Consider the following 17188-nt stretch of genomic DNA (forward strand, 5'->3'; position numbering starts at 1 on the left):
AGAGGAAGGGAGAGGGAGAGAGAGACAGAGAGAAACATTGATGTGAGGGAAACATTCATCTGCTGCCTCCGTAAGCACCCCAACCAGGATCAAACCCACAACCTGGGTATGTGTCCTGACGGGGAATCGGACCCATGAACCTTCAGTTTATGGCACAACAATCCAACCAACTGAGCCACACCGGCCAGGGCTACACTGATTTTTCTAAAGGAATATTAGGCATGAGGCACAATGGTGACCATGACAAAGTCCTACCCCTTTGTGTTTTTGTTTTATTTAATATATACTAGGTGTACCGGTTAATAATGCGGATTTTGTTTCACTGGATGGAGTTACACATATGTTGAAATATATGCGATTTGATATGTGTGCTATTTTGTGGTGTTGCTCCTTTAGATGACCACTTGTTCCGATCAATGGCACACGCACTTTCTGAGCAGCACTTCAAAACGTACAAAGTGGAAAATTGGGTCTCTGAATGGTCTGCCTCAAAACAAGAAAAGTTCTATTGGGACGGTATCCACAAATTACCTGAAAGATGGGGGAAATGTGTAGCTATCGATGGACTTTACTTTGAATAAAGCGCTTTTGATGTTTCTCTTGAAATTATCGTGTTTTCTTTGGATTACAAAATCCGCATTATTAACCGGTTAATAGTTAATCCGCACTATTAACTGGTTAATAGTAAATCTACACTATTAACCGGTTAATAATCAACCCTCGTCATTAACCGGTTAATAGTTAATGCGACCATTCAGAGACCCAATTGTCCACTTCTTTGTACGTTTTGAAGTGCTGCTCAGAAAGTGCGTGTGCCATCGATCGGAACAAGTGGTCATCTGAAGGAGCAACACCACAAAATAGAATACATATCAAACCGCATATATATCAACATATGTGTAACTCCATCTAGTGAAAAAAATCTGCATTATTAACCAGCACACCTAATATTTCTTTATTTTCTTTGTTGATTTCAGAGAGGAAGGGAGAGTGAGAGAGAGATAGAAACATCAATGATGAGAATCATTGAACGGCTGCCTCCTGCACGCCCTCCGCTGGGGATCGAGCCCACAACCCAACCCGGGGGTGTGTCCCGACCAGAATCAAACCTGGGACCCTTCAGTCCGCAGGCTGACGCTCTATCCACTGAGCCAAACCGGCTGGGGCAGTCCTACCCCTTTGAAGCTCAGGTCCCAGGTACCTCATAACCAGGAAGGACTTGGCCTGGCTCATTTTTACAGAGTAAATGGGGATAAACGGGCATTGAGCTATGGGCGAGTGGCCTGAGACTGTCACTGTGACCAGTTTTCAGGGCTCCCTGTCCCTGGGGGAGCAGGGGGAGCAGCCGTGGACACTGCCAGGCTAAGGCCCACACTGGGGCCCCACAGCGATGGCCGTGGGGGCAGACCCTCCCATGTGGTGCCCGCAGAGCGAGGCTGCGGACCGGCTCAGGAAGAAAGGCGGTTGCGTCTGGACAAGCAGAGGCCGTCCTGAGCCCTAAAATGTGACTCCTCACATGATCCCATCGTGACTGCGGCACCCCGGCGGGGCTCCCGGCTCACCGGCCCTGGGCTCCCGGCTTCCAGAGTGGCCGGCACACAGCCGCACCAGCCCCCGTGTCCGTGTCCCCGCCAGAGAGGCCGCAGGGACCAGCACACCTGTCCTGGGGAGGGGGGATGGAGGAGGGGGAGAAGAGCCCCCTGCTGTCCCAGGTAAGTCAGTGCCCTGGCGGCCGCCCCCCCCCTCTTCCCCCCGGCCTCTCCCCATTGGAGATGTCCCCAGGCCCAAGGCCCCGTATGAGCTGCTAGGACTGGGGTGGGCTGTTCCCAGTCAGGCATCAGGCACTGCCCCTCACCCCGCACCCCGTTTGGTCTCTGGAGGGTGGCGCAGCCTTGCCCTTGCATTTGACCCGGCACGGGGTGCATCCAGGCCCCCAGGAAAGCACAGGCCCAGGAGATGGTGCCCACGGGCCCTCAGGCCTCCCTCAGGGCCTCCCCATCCCCCTCCACCACCCTGACTCCTCAGCCCCCTCACCTCCCCAGCGCCCGTCCCCATGCTCATGTCCCTGGCTGTCTAGGGTCTCTGAACTGCCCCCTCCACTCACCGGCTCCCTCGCCCTGCCCTGCAGGCTCTGACCCCTGTCCCTCCTCCCTCTGCAGGATGCTGAGGGCCAGGAGCCACCAGTCCCTGTCAGCTGCCTGGGTCCCGCGAGCCAGGAAGGATGGGCCTGGAGGGCAGGCCTCGGGGGAGGCCGGGCCCCCACCATGCTCTCCCTCCCGCTGAGAAGCCGCTGCCTCCAGTGCCTGATCTTTCTGTCCAACTTCCTCTTCTCTCTGCTCGGCCTGCTGGCCCTGGCCACCGGGCTCTGGGGCCTGGCCGTCAAGGGCTCTCTGGGGAGCAGCTGGGGGGGCCCCCTGCCTGCAGACCCCATGCTGGGGCTGGTGCTGGGGGGGCTGGCGGTCAGTGCGGTGAGCCTGGCGGGCTGTCTGGGCGCCCTCTGTGAGAACGCCTGCCTGCTGCGCTGCTTCTCTGGGGGCCTCCTGGCCTTCCTGGTACTGGAGGCCCTGGCGGGGGCCCTGGTGGCGGCCCTCTGGGGCCCCCTGCAGGACGGCCTGGAGCGCGCACTGCGTGTGGCCATCACCCACTACCAGGACGACCCTGACCTGTGCTTCCTCATGGACCAAGTCCAGCTCGGGCTGCAGTGCTGTGGGGCGGCCTCCTACCAGGACTGGCAGCGGAACCTGTAAGTCCTGATGCCCAGAGGGGGCACCCCCCCCACAAGCACTCACTCCTACACATGCCCACATGGACACACATACACACTCCCACATGGACACACTCGTACACACACCCATGTGCAGTCAGGTGGCCATGCAGAGCTCAGCTGCAGACTGGGAAGTCACTGTGGGAGTTTTTAGTAAGGGCGGCACGTGGAACAGCTGTGTCAAATGACAATGGCTTTTAGGTTAATTCAGGCGGTTCTCCCGCCGCTGTGTGTGTGTGTGTGTGTGTGTGTGTGTCTGTGCCTGTGTGCATGTGTGGACTCACCCCTGTGTGCCTCATGCGTGTGCATTCAGGCCTGAGTGTGTGCACGCATGCGCCTATGCCTGTGTGTGTGGAAAGGTGTGGAGGTGGGAGATGTCCTTTGCAGCGTGGGGTCCCGGGAACCCTGGGCCCCGCCCTGCACAGACGCGGCCCCCCTCCCCCCGCAGGTACTTTAACTGCAGCGCCCCGGGCGTCCAGGCCTGCAGCCTGCCCGCCTCCTGCTGCCTGGACCCCCGCGAGGATGGAGCCTCCGTCAACGAACAGTGCGGCTTCGGGGCGCTGGGCCTGGAGGAGGACGCGGCTCGGAGGCTGGTGCACGTGCAGGGCTGCGGCGCGCCGCTCCGCCGGTGGCTGCGCGGGGCGGTGCGGGCGGCGGGCGGCGTGGCGATCGCGGCGGCGCTAGTGCAGGGCGCGGAGCTGCTGGTGGCCGCGCACCTGCTGCGGGCCCTGGCCGGCCGCAAGGGGGCGGCGGGGAGCTGCGGACCCCGCGCCGGGGCCCTGTCCGCGCCAGTCTCCTGCTGACCTGGGGCTGTGGACGCGCGCCTCGGACACACGCCGCCTCCACCTGCTGCGCCTCTGCCCTAGGTGCCCACCCGCCGCCCGCCCGGTCCTGCTAACCTCATGTCTGACACCCTCTGAGGGCATCCTCAGATCCTCACCCCCAACACCGCCAGCTGTGACCCCTGACCCCCCAGCCTCTCCCTCTAGAGGGCTTGTTTGGGGAGTACATTCTCGGGATGCGGATGCGTCATTCATACAGTAAATTGCACCGATCTCAAGTGGGCAGTGTGAGGAGTTCTTAGCATCTAAATTCCTGCGGACACGCCTTCAGGCCCAGCTCCAGACCCGCAGGCTCCCCAACCCCCCTGCGGCCATCCCTGTATGGGCTCACCCCCTTTCTTTAGGGTGGTCTTTTCTGGCCCTCACGTAAGTGGGGCCCCAGAGGGCCTTTCCGAGAGTCATCGTCTGGCCACTGCACCTGGCCGTGGACATGCACTTGCCGTTGGCACAGGTCCCCGTGGGGCCCCTGCTTCTCCTGGGGGTGGTGTCAGGAGCGGCACTGCTGGGTTCCAGGTGCCAGCCTGTCCAGCTCTAGGGGCCACTGAGGCCAGGCTGGCTGGGCCACTGGGCGAGCTGCCCATCATCTCTGCATCTGCTTCCCGCCCGGGGAGGTGGGGATAGTTCCCTCCTGCAAGCTGCTGCTGGGCCTCCTCCAGGCCACCTCCTGCTCTGGCCGCCGGGAGTGCGTTTGGCCACCCACCCTGGTCTGGCCGCACGTGCCCAGCCATCACAGGTCCAGGCTCAGCGGCCAGCGGATTTTCTTCCCTCTCTGCCTGGCCAGGCCGCTGCTGCCCCAGCGCCCTGTGCCTTCCTCAATTCGCTCCTGCAGAAGCGACCTACACCCCTCCCAACACCCCCAGACGAGCCAGCGATGAGGATGATCGTTTTATTTGGAAACGGGGACCGTGAGCGTGGCCACCCACCGCGCTGACCCAGAGGCACCAGCCCTGGTTTTCCAGCTGCAGGAGGAGGGGATGTGGGCCAGTCTCCCGGGAGGTTGGGCAGGGGGCCTGACGTCACTGCCCTCTGAAGGTCTTCAGACTCGGTCTCGCAATCCTGACGCCCTGGCTGCGGTGTGTGGGGGTGGGGAGCCGCGGGGGGGTCGGGACGCAGGTGCGGCTAGATGATGCCGTACTGGGCCAGCTCGTGCAGCTCCAGGTGGTTGAAGGCCTCCCATGGGCAGATGACCGTGATGTCTGCGGAGAAGGGGCCCCGCCGTCCCCTCAGGGCCCTGCTGTCCACACCTCAAATGGGGAAGACCCTCCTCCCAGGACACACCAGCTTTGGGGTGTCGAGTGGACACCCCGCCCAGGAAGACGGTGGGTGCAGCAGGGGCTCCTCCTCCTCTCCCAGCCCCTCCAGGGGGACCTCACCCTTGATGTTGGGGAGAAAATGAAGGACAGGTTGGGGGCGTCCCTAAGTGAGTCTTGGCCTGGGGAAGCCAGAGGAGGCTGGGACCCTGCCTGCTGTGGGCAGGTGAGTGGGGAGAACTTGGCGGGACCCAGCATGGTCATACCTGTCCCCAGGCCTTCCATTCCAGGGATGTCGTCCCCAAACCTGCAAGCACACAGCCGTCAGGACGGTGGTCATGATGAGTGGAATGGGGTGGGGGCTATGTCTGCCCTCGAATGCATGTGCCTGAGTGTGGAGTGTGAGGGTGAGCAGGTGCCTGAGTGTGGAGTGTGAGCAGGTGTGCAGGTGCCTGAGTGTGGAGTGTGAGCAGGTGTCTGAGTGTGGAGTGTGAGGGTGAGCAGATGTCTGAGTGTGGAGTGTGAGGGTGAGCAGATGTCTGAGTGTGGAGTGTGAGCAAGTGTGCAGGTGCCTGAGCGTGGAGTGTGAGCAGGTGTGCAGGTGCCTGAGTGTGGAGTGTGAGCAGGTGCCTGAGTGTGGAGTGTGAGTGTGAGCAGGTGTCTGAGTGTGGAGTGTGAGGGTGAGCAGGTGCCTGTGTGTGGAGAATGAGGATGAGCAGGTGCCTGAGTGTGGAGTGTATGGGTGTGCCTTGCGTGTGCACCCACGGGCTGTGCGTGTGCGTGCAGGGACCCATGCCGGTGGCTGTGATGGAGTCTAGATGACAGTGAGCCCGCTTTCTGGGCCTGTTTGGAATAAGGACTGGAGACAGTGACAGGAGTACCCCTTCCCCCCTGCTCCTCTCCCCTCCTGCTGGGAGTGGGGGGCCCTGAGACAGGCCCTGCTCGGGCTCTCCAGAACCCCATTAGAGGACAATGGGACCACCTCAACCAGCCAAGGATGGCTGAGCCCCCCAGTCCCCGCCTCCCTGCTGGGCCCCTCCATTCCCTTGAAGAGGCCCCTTCCCCAGCTCTGCTTACCCTTGGACACCTTTCTTGGGGGGCTTGCTCTTGAACTGCCTGGTTTGCCGCTGCTTAAATTTGGGGGGCCCTTTCCTGGGAGTGACGGGGCCCCCCGTCACCCTGGTGGCCGAGCGGATCTCGGCCTTGGGTGGCTCCAGGTTCATGGCCAGGCTGGCAGAGACGCTGTGACGACCCTGGGCTTCTGGACTCCCTCAGGCTGGGCGCTGGGGGCAGACCAGGTGGGGTTCTGTCAGCCTCCTGCTTCCAACCCACCAGAGGGAACCCCGAAGTGTGAGACCTAGGGGCCCTCAGCATGGCCGACAGCAGCCCCTGCCACCTCCACGCAGGGCTCCACTGGGCCACACCGGGGACAGCGCTGGAGGCCCCCCAAGTGCGCCCCTCCTCCCAGAGGCTGGGACATACTGTCTTGTTCACCCAGCAGTGCCAACGAGGGGGGCCGGGGAGGGGGCGGGACGCCGGCAGGAAGGGGCGTCTCACAGGAGTCACCGAGCTGCGCTGTGGCAGGGTCTTCCCTGCCGCTCACTGCATTGGAGCTCCCTCTGGGCACCAGGGTCTGTTGGTGTCCGCACAACACTGACCAGGTGACCTCCTCTCCTCTCCCCCAGAGCCACTCCCCAGGTGCCCTAAGCCCCAGTGACCTTGGCCCAGAACAAGGGCAGCTCGGCTTCCTCTAAGCCTGTTGGCAGCAGAGGGAGACTAATCCCCATGGCCACTGGGGCCCAGGTTCTGGGGCTCAGCATGAGACAGGAGTGCTGTGCCCACCGCAGGCCCCAGGCGCCGGCCCTTGGGTACCCTTCTTGTCCCCCGTCTCATGGGCTGCAAGGACAGGTGGTCCCACTGGCAAGGAAGGCTCAGTGGTGGGTGCTGGGTGCCTGGGATTAGGGTGGCCCCGCCCTGGACCTTCCCTCCCTAAGATTCGGCCTCTGTGCTGGGACCAGAACCAGCCCAGGAGGGTCCGAGGTGGGCGGCAGCAGGCCTGGCCGGGTCCTTTCCTGTCCTGGGCCCCGGGCCTGGCGTGGACAGCTGTGTCCTGTGGGAGCTCCAGCAGCAGATGCTGTCCCCATGGAAACCGCTGCCTGAGCTGCCCGGCCCCAGCCAGGCTCCCGGCTGGTACCCCGCAAGGTGACTGGGCGTGGGACTCCCAGAGCATCGCTGGCCTGGGGACGGCCTGCACCTCCGTCTGACTTGGGGGAGCAGAGGTGATCAGCTGTACATCCTCAGACCCAGGCCTCAGTGTGGTGGCAAAACGCCGCCCGCTTCCCACCCTGCGCAGACGCCCACTAACACCCTTGGGTGAGTGGCTGCCAGGAAAGGCAACGGGGGCGGTCACTACTCACCAGGCACCCGGCAGGTCTCAGGGCATCGGTGTGAGTGGCGGCCTCCCTCACCAGGGGTCAGCGGGCATTTATCCTGCTGCCGGGTAAGCTGATTAGCACGGCCCTCGATGCCACACTAATGAGCTTGACGGGGCCGCTGGGGCGGGCACCACCCAGGATGCCAGGGGACGGGGAAGGGGCTCGGGTGCGGTCAGGGCCTGAAGGGAGAGTGAGCTAGGGACGGGCCAGGACGGGGGGAGTGTGGTCAGGAACAGCGAGCCTGGCAGGGCTCTCCTGAAGCAGCTCTTCTTTGAGACAAAGACGAAACGCTGCTATCCTGGGCCTCCCCACCTCAGTCCAGTCCCGACCGACTTCCAGAAAACCGCCTGCATGCCCCGGACACGCTGCAGCCTGCAGGTGGCCCACACAGCAGTGTCAGACCTGGGGTCCCTATGGGCTGTGCCCTGGGGCCCACCTGGCCTTGGCGTGTGTCCCGAGTTCCCTGCTGGTGCCCACACAGCACCACCGGATCCCAGCAGGAATTAGCATTCCCCGTTTTTAGCTTCACATCAAAGGGGAGGCCGGTTTGTCAGCTCAAATCCCTCGTAAAGTCGTGTTACAACCTTAGCTTTTCCCTTAAATGAGGAAATAAACCGGCATAAATTCTTTTAACCCTGCCCTGCCCAGGCCACTCGCATCGGAGTTGGGATTGCTGGGGTGGGGGATGAGGTGGGGAATTTCCATGGACAAGGATGAGGAAAGACAGGGATGCGCAGTGAGGGCCCCGAGATAAAGTCCCACTTGGGCCGATGGTCCCATGGCCAGGTCTGCAGCCAAGGACCAGGCCGGAGTCGGGACGCTGGTTCTAGGGTTGATGCCTGAGGCCTCCTAGTCCTCCCCCTGGCCAACTGCCCAAGTGGCTGGAAGGACTGGTGGCTCCCGGCGCTCAGGCCCCTGCAGGCTGATGGGCAGCCGGCTTCTTGGCTGGCAGATGGGTGTCTCCCCAAGGACAAATGGGGAATTTCCCAGGCTGCCAAGGGCTTTGCCAAGGGCAACTTCCTGGGACCAGATAGGCCTCCCTCTGCCCCACTGCCGAGTAACCACAGCTGACCTTCCCGCAGGACTCCCGAGTTGCTGCGACATGGAAGGGGGCCCTGGGGTCAGCGTCATTTGAATGTTCAAGGAAAGGAGTCTTATTTCGCCCGCACAGGCTGGTGCAGAGGCTCGGGGACCGTCTGAGGACGCCTGCTCTCTGATGAGGCCTCGCAGACCACAGCACAGAGGCCTCTGTCTCCGCAGCAGAGAGTTTGTTTATTTTCAGGTGAAGTCGATTCCCACCCGACCAAGCCTCATGAAGCGCCCGGGACAGAGGGTCGTGTGCTGCTGGGCAGGAGCTCCGGGCTCCCCGCGGGTGAGCATGTGGGCCGGGCCCGCTCAGCCTCTGCTCCTCATGCGGAGCTGGATCTCCATCCTGAGGAAGGCCTTGAGGTTCTCGTCGGTCACGTGCTCCTGCAGGGCGGCCAGGGCCCGCTCCCCGCCGTCCTGGTAGTGCTGCAGCAGTGCGTCGGCGTAGTCCACCCACACGCAGTTGGGGCAGCCGCTCATGCAGCAGTTTGTGGGGGGCTGCAGCTCAGGTGGCGGGGGGTACGGGGTCTCACAGGTGCTCCCGCCAGGCAGGGAGGACTTCGGATGCCTGGTGCCGTCGGCACCTGCTTGGGAGCCCTCCTCCCCATGGTCCTTCCCCAACCCTCTGCGGCCTTCCCAGACCAGGATCCAGGCACGGTACCTGTGCAGAGGGCTGCCGCCTCCAGGAAGCCCGCGGCACCACTCCCAGCTGGCGAGTCGGCCTGGCCCCTAAGAACGCAAATAGGCCTCTGAGCCTCCAGGATGCTGGTCAGGCCTGGCCCGCCACCAGCTCCATGGGAATCTCGGCCTCTGGGCAATGGCAGAAAGCTCCCATGTGACCTTAGACAAGTCTAGACTCGGTTTCCCTCTGTAACCGGATGTGATGGTTGGTATGAGGACATGTGACTGAAGACAAGGGCTGGTTTCAGGGCCTGTCACTGGGAACGCATTCCAGCAGGTGGAGGGTGGTGGGAAGCTTGGCACCCCCAGCCACGCCACCTCTCCCTCTAGCCAGTACAGAGGGCCCGTCCCCTCTGACCATCGCACTGACCGCATCACCCCTTCGTCCTGTTTCAGTCACAGGAGAAGCCCAGGCGGCCCGGGTCCCCGCACAGCCCGTGGGCAGCCTCCCTGCCTCCTCCAGCCCCGGCCTAGCCCTGGGGCCCCTTCCCAGCTCCACGTGTCTCCAGGGCACTGAAAACCGACCCTCTCAGCCCGAACTCCCGTCTCCAGCTCCGGGGGAGCACGAGCTCCCGGTTCACTGCGGCCTCCCCAAAGGGCGCGCATGCAGCAGGCGCTCCTAGATATGGCCGGACGGGTGGACGAGCCAGAACCCGCTGGCCCAATGCCGGGGCTCGGCCCAGAAGCAAAACAGCCCTCCTCGCAGACAGGGAGCGGGCCTAGCGGGAGCAGCACGGACAAGCGGCGTCCAAGGCTGCCCTGCCCGCCGGCGGCGCGGGCTGCCGCCGCGGCCCCTGGGAAACGGGGAGGCCGGGATTTCCCCGGTCCGTGCCGCCCCAGCCCCCCGGCCCACCCCCACCACGCCGTCCCCGCCAGGGACTCACCGAGCACAGGGAAGCTGAGGCCGCCGCCCGGCCGCCCGCGGCTACGCTCCGCAGCAGCATCGCCCGCGGCCCGACCCATTGCGCACGCGGGCTCCAGTCTCCGCCCCTTCCGGGCCGTGAGCGGCGGCCACCTTAGCCAATCGCGACTCGGCTAGGAGCTGCACCGCCCCAATGAGCGTGCGGCTCGGTGCAGGAAGCGGAAGTGGCGGTCGTTGGGCAGGACCGCCCACGAGAGAGGAAGTGGCTTCTCCCTGGACCCCGGCGCGTGCAAATGCCGGGAGCCAGGCTCCGAGCAGCGGGCCCCCCGCAGAGAGGGGGGCCTAGGGGCCAGGAGCGGCGGCAGCAGCTGCTGGGGAAGCAGTCGGCGCCGTGGCCCAGGCCGCGCAGGTGGGTCTCTCCCCGCCCCCCCGACGTCTCTGCCCCGGCCTCTCCCCCTGCCGGGCCCCTCGCGTTCTGCCCTGTCCGTGCCGCGCGTGGAGGCGCGAAGGAGGAGACACTTGCCACCTCCAGGGTGCGTCTTGGCCATCCTGGGCGAGGTCAGGGAGCGGCGGCCCCTGGGGCGCTCGGAGCGTTCTGCGAGAACCCGGGTCAGGGACAGCCTCCGGGGGAGGATGCCGCCTCGACCCGCGTGCCCCACCGCAGCTAGGGCGGCCTGCGAAGCTTCGTTTCCTCCGACCCTGCTTCTGCTGGACGTAGGACACATCTCACCCCCGTGTTCTCCTTCTTAGCCAAGAAAAGAAGAAAGTGAATTGCAAGCCCAAGAACCAGGATGAACAGGAAATCCCTTTCCGTCTCCGGGAGATCATGAGGAGCCGCCAGGAGATGAAAAACCCCGTCAGTAACAAGAAGAGGAAGAAAGAGGGTAATGTGCGGCCCGTGTGGGTGGCAATAGAGCGAAATTGTCCAAATATCCAAGGGTGCCCCAGTGGTCCGAGGGGGCGGGGGCGAGGACTGACCCAAGGCCGGGTCTCCAGGGCCACAGCCGCCTCTGGTTTCAGAAGAGGCTCCCAGGGAGCCCGGGGCCTGGTGTAAGAAGCATTGATTTCCCCCAAGAGCAGTGGAGAGCCATCTGACAGCGGTCACTGTGGAGCAAGCGAGGGAGGGAGAGTGGACAGGGCTAGCCCGCGAGTGTCTTGTGAGAGAGAATGGTGGGGAGAAGTGGGGGGTTTCTGGGGTTAAGGAAGGCATTGATGAGGCTCACTCTGACAAACGGACCCATCACACCCCTCCCCCAGGCCAGGCCAGTGCCCTCCATCAGCTTCTGCCTGAGGTGGCCCTTGGCACATGTTGGGGGGTGGAGTCTTTTGTGTAGATGTGTTTGTTCTCCCAAATGCAGGCTGGTTTTGCAGCCCTGCTGTTGGGTAATTGAACCTAAACCCCGGCTCTTTAGAAGGTAAACTCACATGTGGTAAAATCAGGCCGCTCTGAAGGCCTCCTCCCCCTAAGGCAGTGGTCGGCAAACTGCGGCTCACGAGCCGCGGTTTGCCGCTCTGTTGACTAATGAGTTTGCCGACCACTGTCCAAGCTTCGTGCCTGCCTTCTCCATGTCATGTGCAGTGGACTTACGGGTCTGTCCACGCCCCTGTGCGGAGCTCCGCTGTGCTCTCCTCTGACCGGGGCAGGGAGGCCTCTGCGTGAGCACAGGGACTCGCTCAGCACTCATCTCCTGATGGACGTTTAGGTGGCTTCCTGTTTCCTTTCTCAGCTGAGCTGCAGTGATCTCTCCGACATGTACCCGTGGTCTGGGGTGACCCCGTCCCTGTGGGTGCCCCGAGATGGGCACCGTACATCCCCTTCAGCCACAGTCGCTGGGCTGCTCCCTCGTGAGCCTGGTGTTCCCTTCCTGTGGCCTTGGGAGGGCAATGACCATGGCAGCCAGCCTGGGCCACCACCCTTCCGGCCCCTCGTGCCTCATCTCCCTTTACCCTCAGCCCAGGCGGCCTTTAGAAGGACGTTGGAGAAGGAGGCGAGGGGAGTGGGTCCAGACATCGCGGTCCCCAAGTTCAAGCAGAGGAAGTGGGAGTCTGACGGGGCCTACATCCAGCGCATGGAGCAGGCGGCCCAGCACGTGCTGTTCCTCAGCAAAAACCAGGCCGACCAGCAGCCCGAAGCGCAGGTGGCTCCCAAGAAGAAGTCGGAGGGGAAGAAAGCGTGAGTGGGGCTGGAGGGGCTTGGGGTCCCATGATGGTTTTCTGTTGCCAGGGGCTACCCCACCCCACCCCACCCCGTCCCACCCCGTGATTCACGGAAAGAAGTTGAAAACCTTGGTCACCTGGGGGGGGGGGGGGGGGGGCGGTCAGGGAGGCTCTGACGCAGGAACTCTGAGGGCCTAGCTTTGTCTCTGTGTTTCTCTGGAAAGGCATCAAGGGGGTCCGAGAGCCAGCGCAGGTCAGGGCCAGTGGTCCAGCTGGTTGCTGTCGGGAGGTGGAGAACGATGAGGCTTAATGTCACCCAGGAGGGCTTGCTGGCTGCCAGGGACCATGCCCACCCCCGTGGGAATCAGGACTATGGGTGGGGGTCTGGGTGAGGCTGACACGAAGCCCCGGGTTCCCCCTCAGGTCAGCGGGTGCCACGTCTCTCCCTGGACCAGGACTGGGGTTGTTCTCAGTGTCACCTTTCCTTCCAGAGGAGATGTGCGAGCCCTTAGCAGTGACCCCCATTAGCGTCAGTTCCTCCTTGTGAAGAGGGGGCGCAGGTGTCTCCATCTTACAGCGGTTAGCTGGCGGGGTTCAGAGCCCCCTCTGGTGGACAGCTGTGGGGGGGTGACGGAGTGGGGACTGGAGGCAGCCGCTGGGCACCCCTCGAGGGCAGGGTGACCCGCGGTGCTCCCTTCCCCAGGTTCCTGAAGCGGCGGCGGGACAGAGTCCGGAAGAAAAGAGAGGAAAAGGCCGCGGAGAGGCTGGAGCAGGAGCTGCTCCGAGGTGACTCATCCTGAGGGGACTGTGGGCCTGGGCGGGGGTTGGGGCCGGCGGCACCGATGTGCCCCCGGGTCGGTGGGTGGTCACCCAGCGAGCGGCTCAGGTGGCAGCAGGCCTCAGGCGTGCTCCTCTGCCCCTCTAGACACGGTGAAGTTTGGTGAGGTCGCCCTGCAGCCCCCCGAGCTGACCGCCCAGCCCAGGAAGAGCGGGAGCGCGGGCCAGGTAAGGAGGGCGGGGCTTCCCTGCTGCCACCGGGGAGTGCGGTTCTCACGGGGCCTATCGGCTCGGGGACCAGGCTTTGTCACCTCCCCTCTTCCTGACCCCGTGCCCCCTTCTGTCTGGTCCTCAGCCTGGCAAGAAATCGCTGATGCTGGCGATGCTTTTGAGCCCTGGTGGCGTGTCCCGGCCTCCACCCACCTCCATGGCCCGACAGCGGATCATGGCGGAGGAGAGAGAGCGGGCTGTGCAGGCCTATAGGGCGGTAAAGAAGGCGCAGCGGCAGTCGCAGGGGCCTCCGTCAGCCCACCTCCCTCCCAGGAAGAAGCCAGAGACCTGCCTTTGAGAGACTAGGGTTCCTGCACTCGGTGCGGTGAGGGGCCGGGGGTCCCCAGATCAAAGTCCTTTCCCTGGACGCACCCCCCGACACAGCCTGGTGCACCAGCTCAGAGTTCGGGAAAGGGCTCGTCTTGGCTCTCATTTTTTCCCCCCTAAACACTCTCTCAAGCGAGACCATCCGCCAGGCCCGTCCCATGGACAGCATCTCCATGGCAGGGCCAGCGCCTGGTTGAGTCACAGCCTGTCACACCTGGCACTGTCCCCGAGCATAGCATCACCCTCACCTGTACTGCACGCACAGGTCCGGGCTGAGACAACCGCAGGCCCATCCCCTACTCCCATCCCTAAGTGCCAGTTGATTGTAGACGCTGTGGACTCGGGCGAGCCGAATCCATCACAGGCTCCGGGATTCACCTGAGCAGCACGGCTGGACTGGAGGCCGGGGGCAGCCAGTGTGGGGAGGGTGGGGCAGGACCCACCAGGGGTTGCTGGCACCTACACTGCTGGCTCCCAGTGCCAGTTAAGTCCCCACGGAGGCAGCTGGAGTCCGTGCACGCCTTAGTTCTGACGTGGAGGCCGATGACAGCACCACACCAAGGGGTGTGGCAACAGGAAGCGTTTCTCACCGGGGAGCGGTCCTCCAAACAAGACCTGGTGCCTTTGGACACTGACCTGACAGGTTCCCAGCTCTCAGGTGCACGCCTCTCCCTGCCCACGATACGGAGCCATTTCTGTCCGGGACCACTGTTCCCTCTGGTGGGGGGTGTGGTGCTTAGAGACCAGCATCTGGGTTCTAGGAATGTTCACTGAGGCTGAGATGTCCTTGTTTCTAGACCATTTTTGCAAATGGGCCTTAGGAATATAATTTTTTAAATGTATATACATGTAACTAAAATTCTGAGTTTGTATTGATATTTGCTATTAAATTTTAATATTTTATGTTTTCTTTCTTTGTATCTTATACTGAGAATGTTTCACAAATATACTTTATCCTCCAACAAACATAAAATAGCTCTAATATGAACAGTGCTAACGTAAACGTACAGAACGAGGTTTAAGGTTTCAGTTTTCTCATCCAACCAGACAGGCCAGTGGTGTTGGATTGGCACCGTAGGTTCTCTCTGGTTGGGGTACCAGTTGGATACAGTTAAGATGGTTTGTGTTTTTAGGCTTTAAGTTGCCACTTTTGCTTTGCTGTTTTAATTCACTTTTTGAACACAGAGAGCGTGGTTTACATAATTCAGAAGTTTACAGCGAAAAAGGGGGCTTCCTGCCTGCTGCGGCCCCTTCTGGGAGTCGCCCTTAGCTGAAGAATGGATGATTTACAGCCCAGAGTCCTAGCACTTCACGCCTTTAACCAGGCTTTGCTAAAGTCCTCTGGGTCTCAAGTTGCCTGTGAAATCAACGGAGACCCCACTGAGGAGTGGAGATGGCCCGCGTCCAGGGCTGCTCGGTGGCGTCTGGGAGGTGGCGCCCAGCAGTGGCACGGGCCGTGCACAGCAAAGAGCCGAAGCAAACCAGTGCAGCCAGAAGCACGGCACAGCCTGAGGTGTCACCACACTCGGCAGACGGCTCCTTACCAGTCACAGGAGGGGGAATAGTGGCCCAAAGAGGTACGTTCAAGCGTAACCCCAGGACGTGCCGATGTCATGAGCTCAGCGGCACCCGCGCTCCACCAGACCCCTCCCTGCCGCCGGAGCCCTGCCCGCGTGCTGCTCCGGGTGCTCCGGTCTGGAGCGGTGCTGCTCCCCCAGCCCTGGACAGTCTTCATCCCAACGTCGGTGCCTCGGCTTTCGATCACTGCACGGCGGCACTGCAGCCCCCCTTCGAGGTTTACGCTGGGTCCTCCTCTTCCTAGGCACAAGCCTCGGGGCCAAGCTGGGTTGCCCTCTGCCTCCGCCCCATAGGGCGGTCCGGCCACGCCCCCGCCCAGTAGTCACCGGCCGGCTCCGTGTGTGTCCTGGAGCCAGCGCAGCACCTCGGTCAAGCCCGTGCCGGTCCGGGCACTGATGTCGGCCACGGTGATGGTCTGCGTGGCACAAGCAACGATGTCTGGGAGTCTGATTAACGATTTCATCTCCTCCACGGTCATGTAACAGGACAGGTCACTGGAGCAAAAGGGGCGCCTTGTTAAAGTGGGCCCCACAAGCCCACCCCAGCCCCCACTGCACCCCTCCCTAAGGGGCCACCCTCCCCCGGGAACCCTCTGCTCCCTCTCGGCTCGCGGACCCGTACGTTTTATTGAAGAGGATCAGGACCTGTGCTTCTGCGAGCGGCTCTGCAGCGAGGAGGCCCAGGAGCTGCGCGCAGGATGCGGAGAGCTGGGTGGGGTTGGAGGCGTCCACCATAAACTGGGGAGAAGGGCAAAGTTCAGGGCCACTCTGTGATGGAGGCAGCCCCTGCCAACCTCCTCCCCTGGGCACCACAGCCCTGGCCCGAGACGAGCAAGATGACTCTGAAGCCAAGGGCTGTGGGGAGGGCTGTACAGAGCAAGAACACCCCCTCACAAGCCTCCCCGAGCCTGTACACGAGCTGCCAGGGGGACCGCCAGGGTCAGACCGAGTTTCCCTCCACTAGCACAGTCGCTCCGGAAGCCAAACTCCATCCCACACAAAGGCAGGTCCGGGACCAGACAATACCGATCCGGGGACATACTTCCCCTAAAAGAGTTCCAAGACTGGGGACCCACCAGGAGGGAACGGCAGTCTCCATAGTAACTGGACCAGATGGGGCCCATGCACCCGCCCAGCTCCCGGATGGTGATCTTCCTGTGGGCCACGATGTCCGTGAGGTTGGTGCCCACCTGCGGGGAGAAACAGGGTGCAGACCAGCACAGCTCCTTCCCACTGGGACCCCCGCAGAGCAACGTGCGAGGCCCTTCACACTGTGACCCAAATCCAAAAGGCCGTGGGCCCTAAAGCAGAACCGTAAGGAAGAGGGGCTTCCCGTCTGGGCCCTCCCCCTCCCGCTGGCCGTGGCCAGTCAGCGCCCACCGGGGGTGCGCTCTGTGGGCGACCCGGGACAGGAATCCCACCTTACAGCGCGGTGTCCTCGTGGGCCCGGCTCCTCCCGACACCCCCTCGCTTCCCTGGGGCGCATTGAACTCATCGACCGGCTGGATTCCCGGTCCGCTTAAGAAGCCAAAGCACTTGGCAAGACGCAAGGGGTTCCGTGTCTACTAAACGTGCGGGAGCGCGACGCCTACCGTGGGTCGCGTCGAGGGAGGATCGCCCAGGTCGCCCTTCCCATCCTGAGAGCTCAGCTGTGCGAGGCGGTCAAGGACCCAAGCGGGACAGCGGGGCGGCGGAGGCGGGACTCCGCCAGGGCCGCCCCCGGCCCCCAGGCTCCCTCTCCAGCCCCCAAGGCGACCCCGACCCCGACCGCCTCCGGAGAGTCGCGCGTCGCCCACCCCGGCCACCCCGCGCCCCCACCCGCCCCACCCCCAGGCGCCCCCGCCTCCCCGGCGCCCCTCGCCCGGCCGGAAGGATAGTCTGCAGTCGTTTCACCAGCAGCGACTTGCCCACGCCGGCGGCCCCCAGCAGGAGACACATCCCAACCACTCGCGCCGCTCGGCCCCCGTAGCTCCGCCCCGCGGGGACGCAAGGCCCGCCCTCGGCTCCGCTCTCATTGGACAAGCCTCGCCTCCTGGGCTGCTCATTGGTCTTCCAGCAGCCGCGGCCCAATCGGCGCGCAGAGTCTGGAGCGAGCGGAAAGGCCGCCCCCTCGCGGATGGAGGAGGGCGACGTGTACGTGCGCGCGCCCGCGGGGGAAGG

At 63.1% G+C, this 17188-nt stretch overlaps 5 protein-coding genes across 10 annotated transcripts; 2 read left to right on the forward strand and 3 right to left on the reverse strand.

Moving 5' to 3' along the window:
- The first annotated feature begins 1535 nt into the window (after positions 1 to 1535).
- On the forward strand, positions 1536 to 3779 carry TSPAN10 (tetraspanin 10). The gene is made up of 3 exons (XM_008155139.3): positions 1536 to 1712; positions 2160 to 2743; positions 3213 to 3779. Exons 1-3 carry the CDS (start codon positions 1677 to 1679, stop codon positions 3565 to 3567), a joined length of 975 nt encoding a protein of 324 aa, XP_008153361.2. The 5' UTR covers positions 1536 to 1676; the 3' UTR covers positions 3568 to 3779.
- Positions 3780 to 4478: 699 nt separating this feature from the next.
- Positions 4479 to 10008, reverse strand: PDE6G (phosphodiesterase 6G). Of its 4 annotated transcripts, none has more exons than XM_008154988.3 (5): positions 8364 to 8481; positions 7274 to 7346; positions 5934 to 6139; positions 5123 to 5163; positions 4479 to 4802 (listed from the first exon to the last, which is right to left on the reverse strand). In XM_008154988.3, exons 3-5 carry the CDS (start codon positions 6077 to 6079, stop codon positions 4726 to 4728), a joined length of 264 nt encoding a protein of 87 aa, XP_008153210.1. In that variant the 5' UTR covers positions 6080 to 6139; positions 7274 to 7346; positions 8364 to 8481; the 3' UTR covers positions 4479 to 4725. The 4 variants fall into 4 exon arrangements, with proteins under 4 accessions (XP_008153210.1, XP_054564846.1, XP_027986227.1 ...); XM_054708871.1 differs by lacking the exon at positions 8364 to 8481 and adding an exon at positions 7604 to 7719; XM_028130426.2 differs by lacking the exons at positions 7274 to 7346; positions 8364 to 8481 and adding an exon at positions 9943 to 10008.
- Positions 8545 to 10064, reverse strand: OXLD1 (oxidoreductase like domain containing 1). Of its 2 annotated transcripts, XM_054708868.1 has the most exons (3): positions 9943 to 10064; positions 9584 to 9777; positions 8545 to 9106 (listed from the first exon to the last, which is right to left on the reverse strand). In XM_054708868.1, exons 1-3 carry the CDS (start codon positions 10019 to 10021, stop codon positions 8687 to 8689), a joined length of 693 nt encoding a protein of 230 aa, XP_054564843.1. In that variant the 5' UTR covers positions 10022 to 10064; the 3' UTR covers positions 8545 to 8686. The 2 variants fall into 2 exon arrangements, with proteins under 2 accessions (XP_054564843.1, XP_008153359.2); XM_008155137.3 differs by lacking the exon at positions 9584 to 9777 and having other exon boundaries at positions 9943 to 10059.
- A 100-nt stretch (positions 10065 to 10164) lies between these two features.
- Positions 10165 to 14354, forward strand: CCDC137 (coiled-coil domain containing 137). The gene is made up of 6 exons (XM_054708867.1): positions 10165 to 10329; positions 10671 to 10804; positions 11874 to 12093; positions 12781 to 12863; positions 13003 to 13082; positions 13210 to 14354. Exons 1-6 carry the CDS (start codon positions 10214 to 10216, stop codon positions 13420 to 13422), a joined length of 846 nt encoding a protein of 281 aa, XP_054564842.1. The 5' UTR covers positions 10165 to 10213; the 3' UTR covers positions 13423 to 14354.
- On the reverse strand, positions 14269 to 16988 carry ARL16 (ADP ribosylation factor like GTPase 16). Of its 2 annotated transcripts, XM_028130424.2 has the most exons (5): positions 16906 to 16988; positions 16621 to 16679; positions 16105 to 16218; positions 15651 to 15766; positions 14269 to 15523 (listed from the first exon to the last, which is right to left on the reverse strand). In XM_028130424.2, the coding sequence occupies exons 1-5, from the start codon at positions 16964 to 16966 to the stop codon at positions 15352 to 15354; spliced, it is 522 nt and encodes a 173-aa protein (XP_027986225.2). In that variant the 5' UTR covers positions 16967 to 16988; the 3' UTR covers positions 14269 to 15351. The 2 variants fall into 2 exon arrangements, with proteins under 2 accessions (XP_027986225.2, XP_054564844.1); XM_054708869.1 differs by lacking the exons at positions 16621 to 16679; positions 16906 to 16988 and adding an exon at positions 16450 to 16614.
- Between the last annotated feature and the right edge of the window lie 200 nt (positions 16989 to 17188).

Source organism: Eptesicus fuscus, chromosome 20 (genome assembly GCF_027574615.1).
Source record: "Eptesicus fuscus isolate TK198812 chromosome 20, DD_ASM_mEF_20220401, whole genome shotgun sequence".
NCBI lineage: Eukaryota > Metazoa > Chordata > Mammalia > Chiroptera > Vespertilionidae > Eptesicus > Eptesicus fuscus.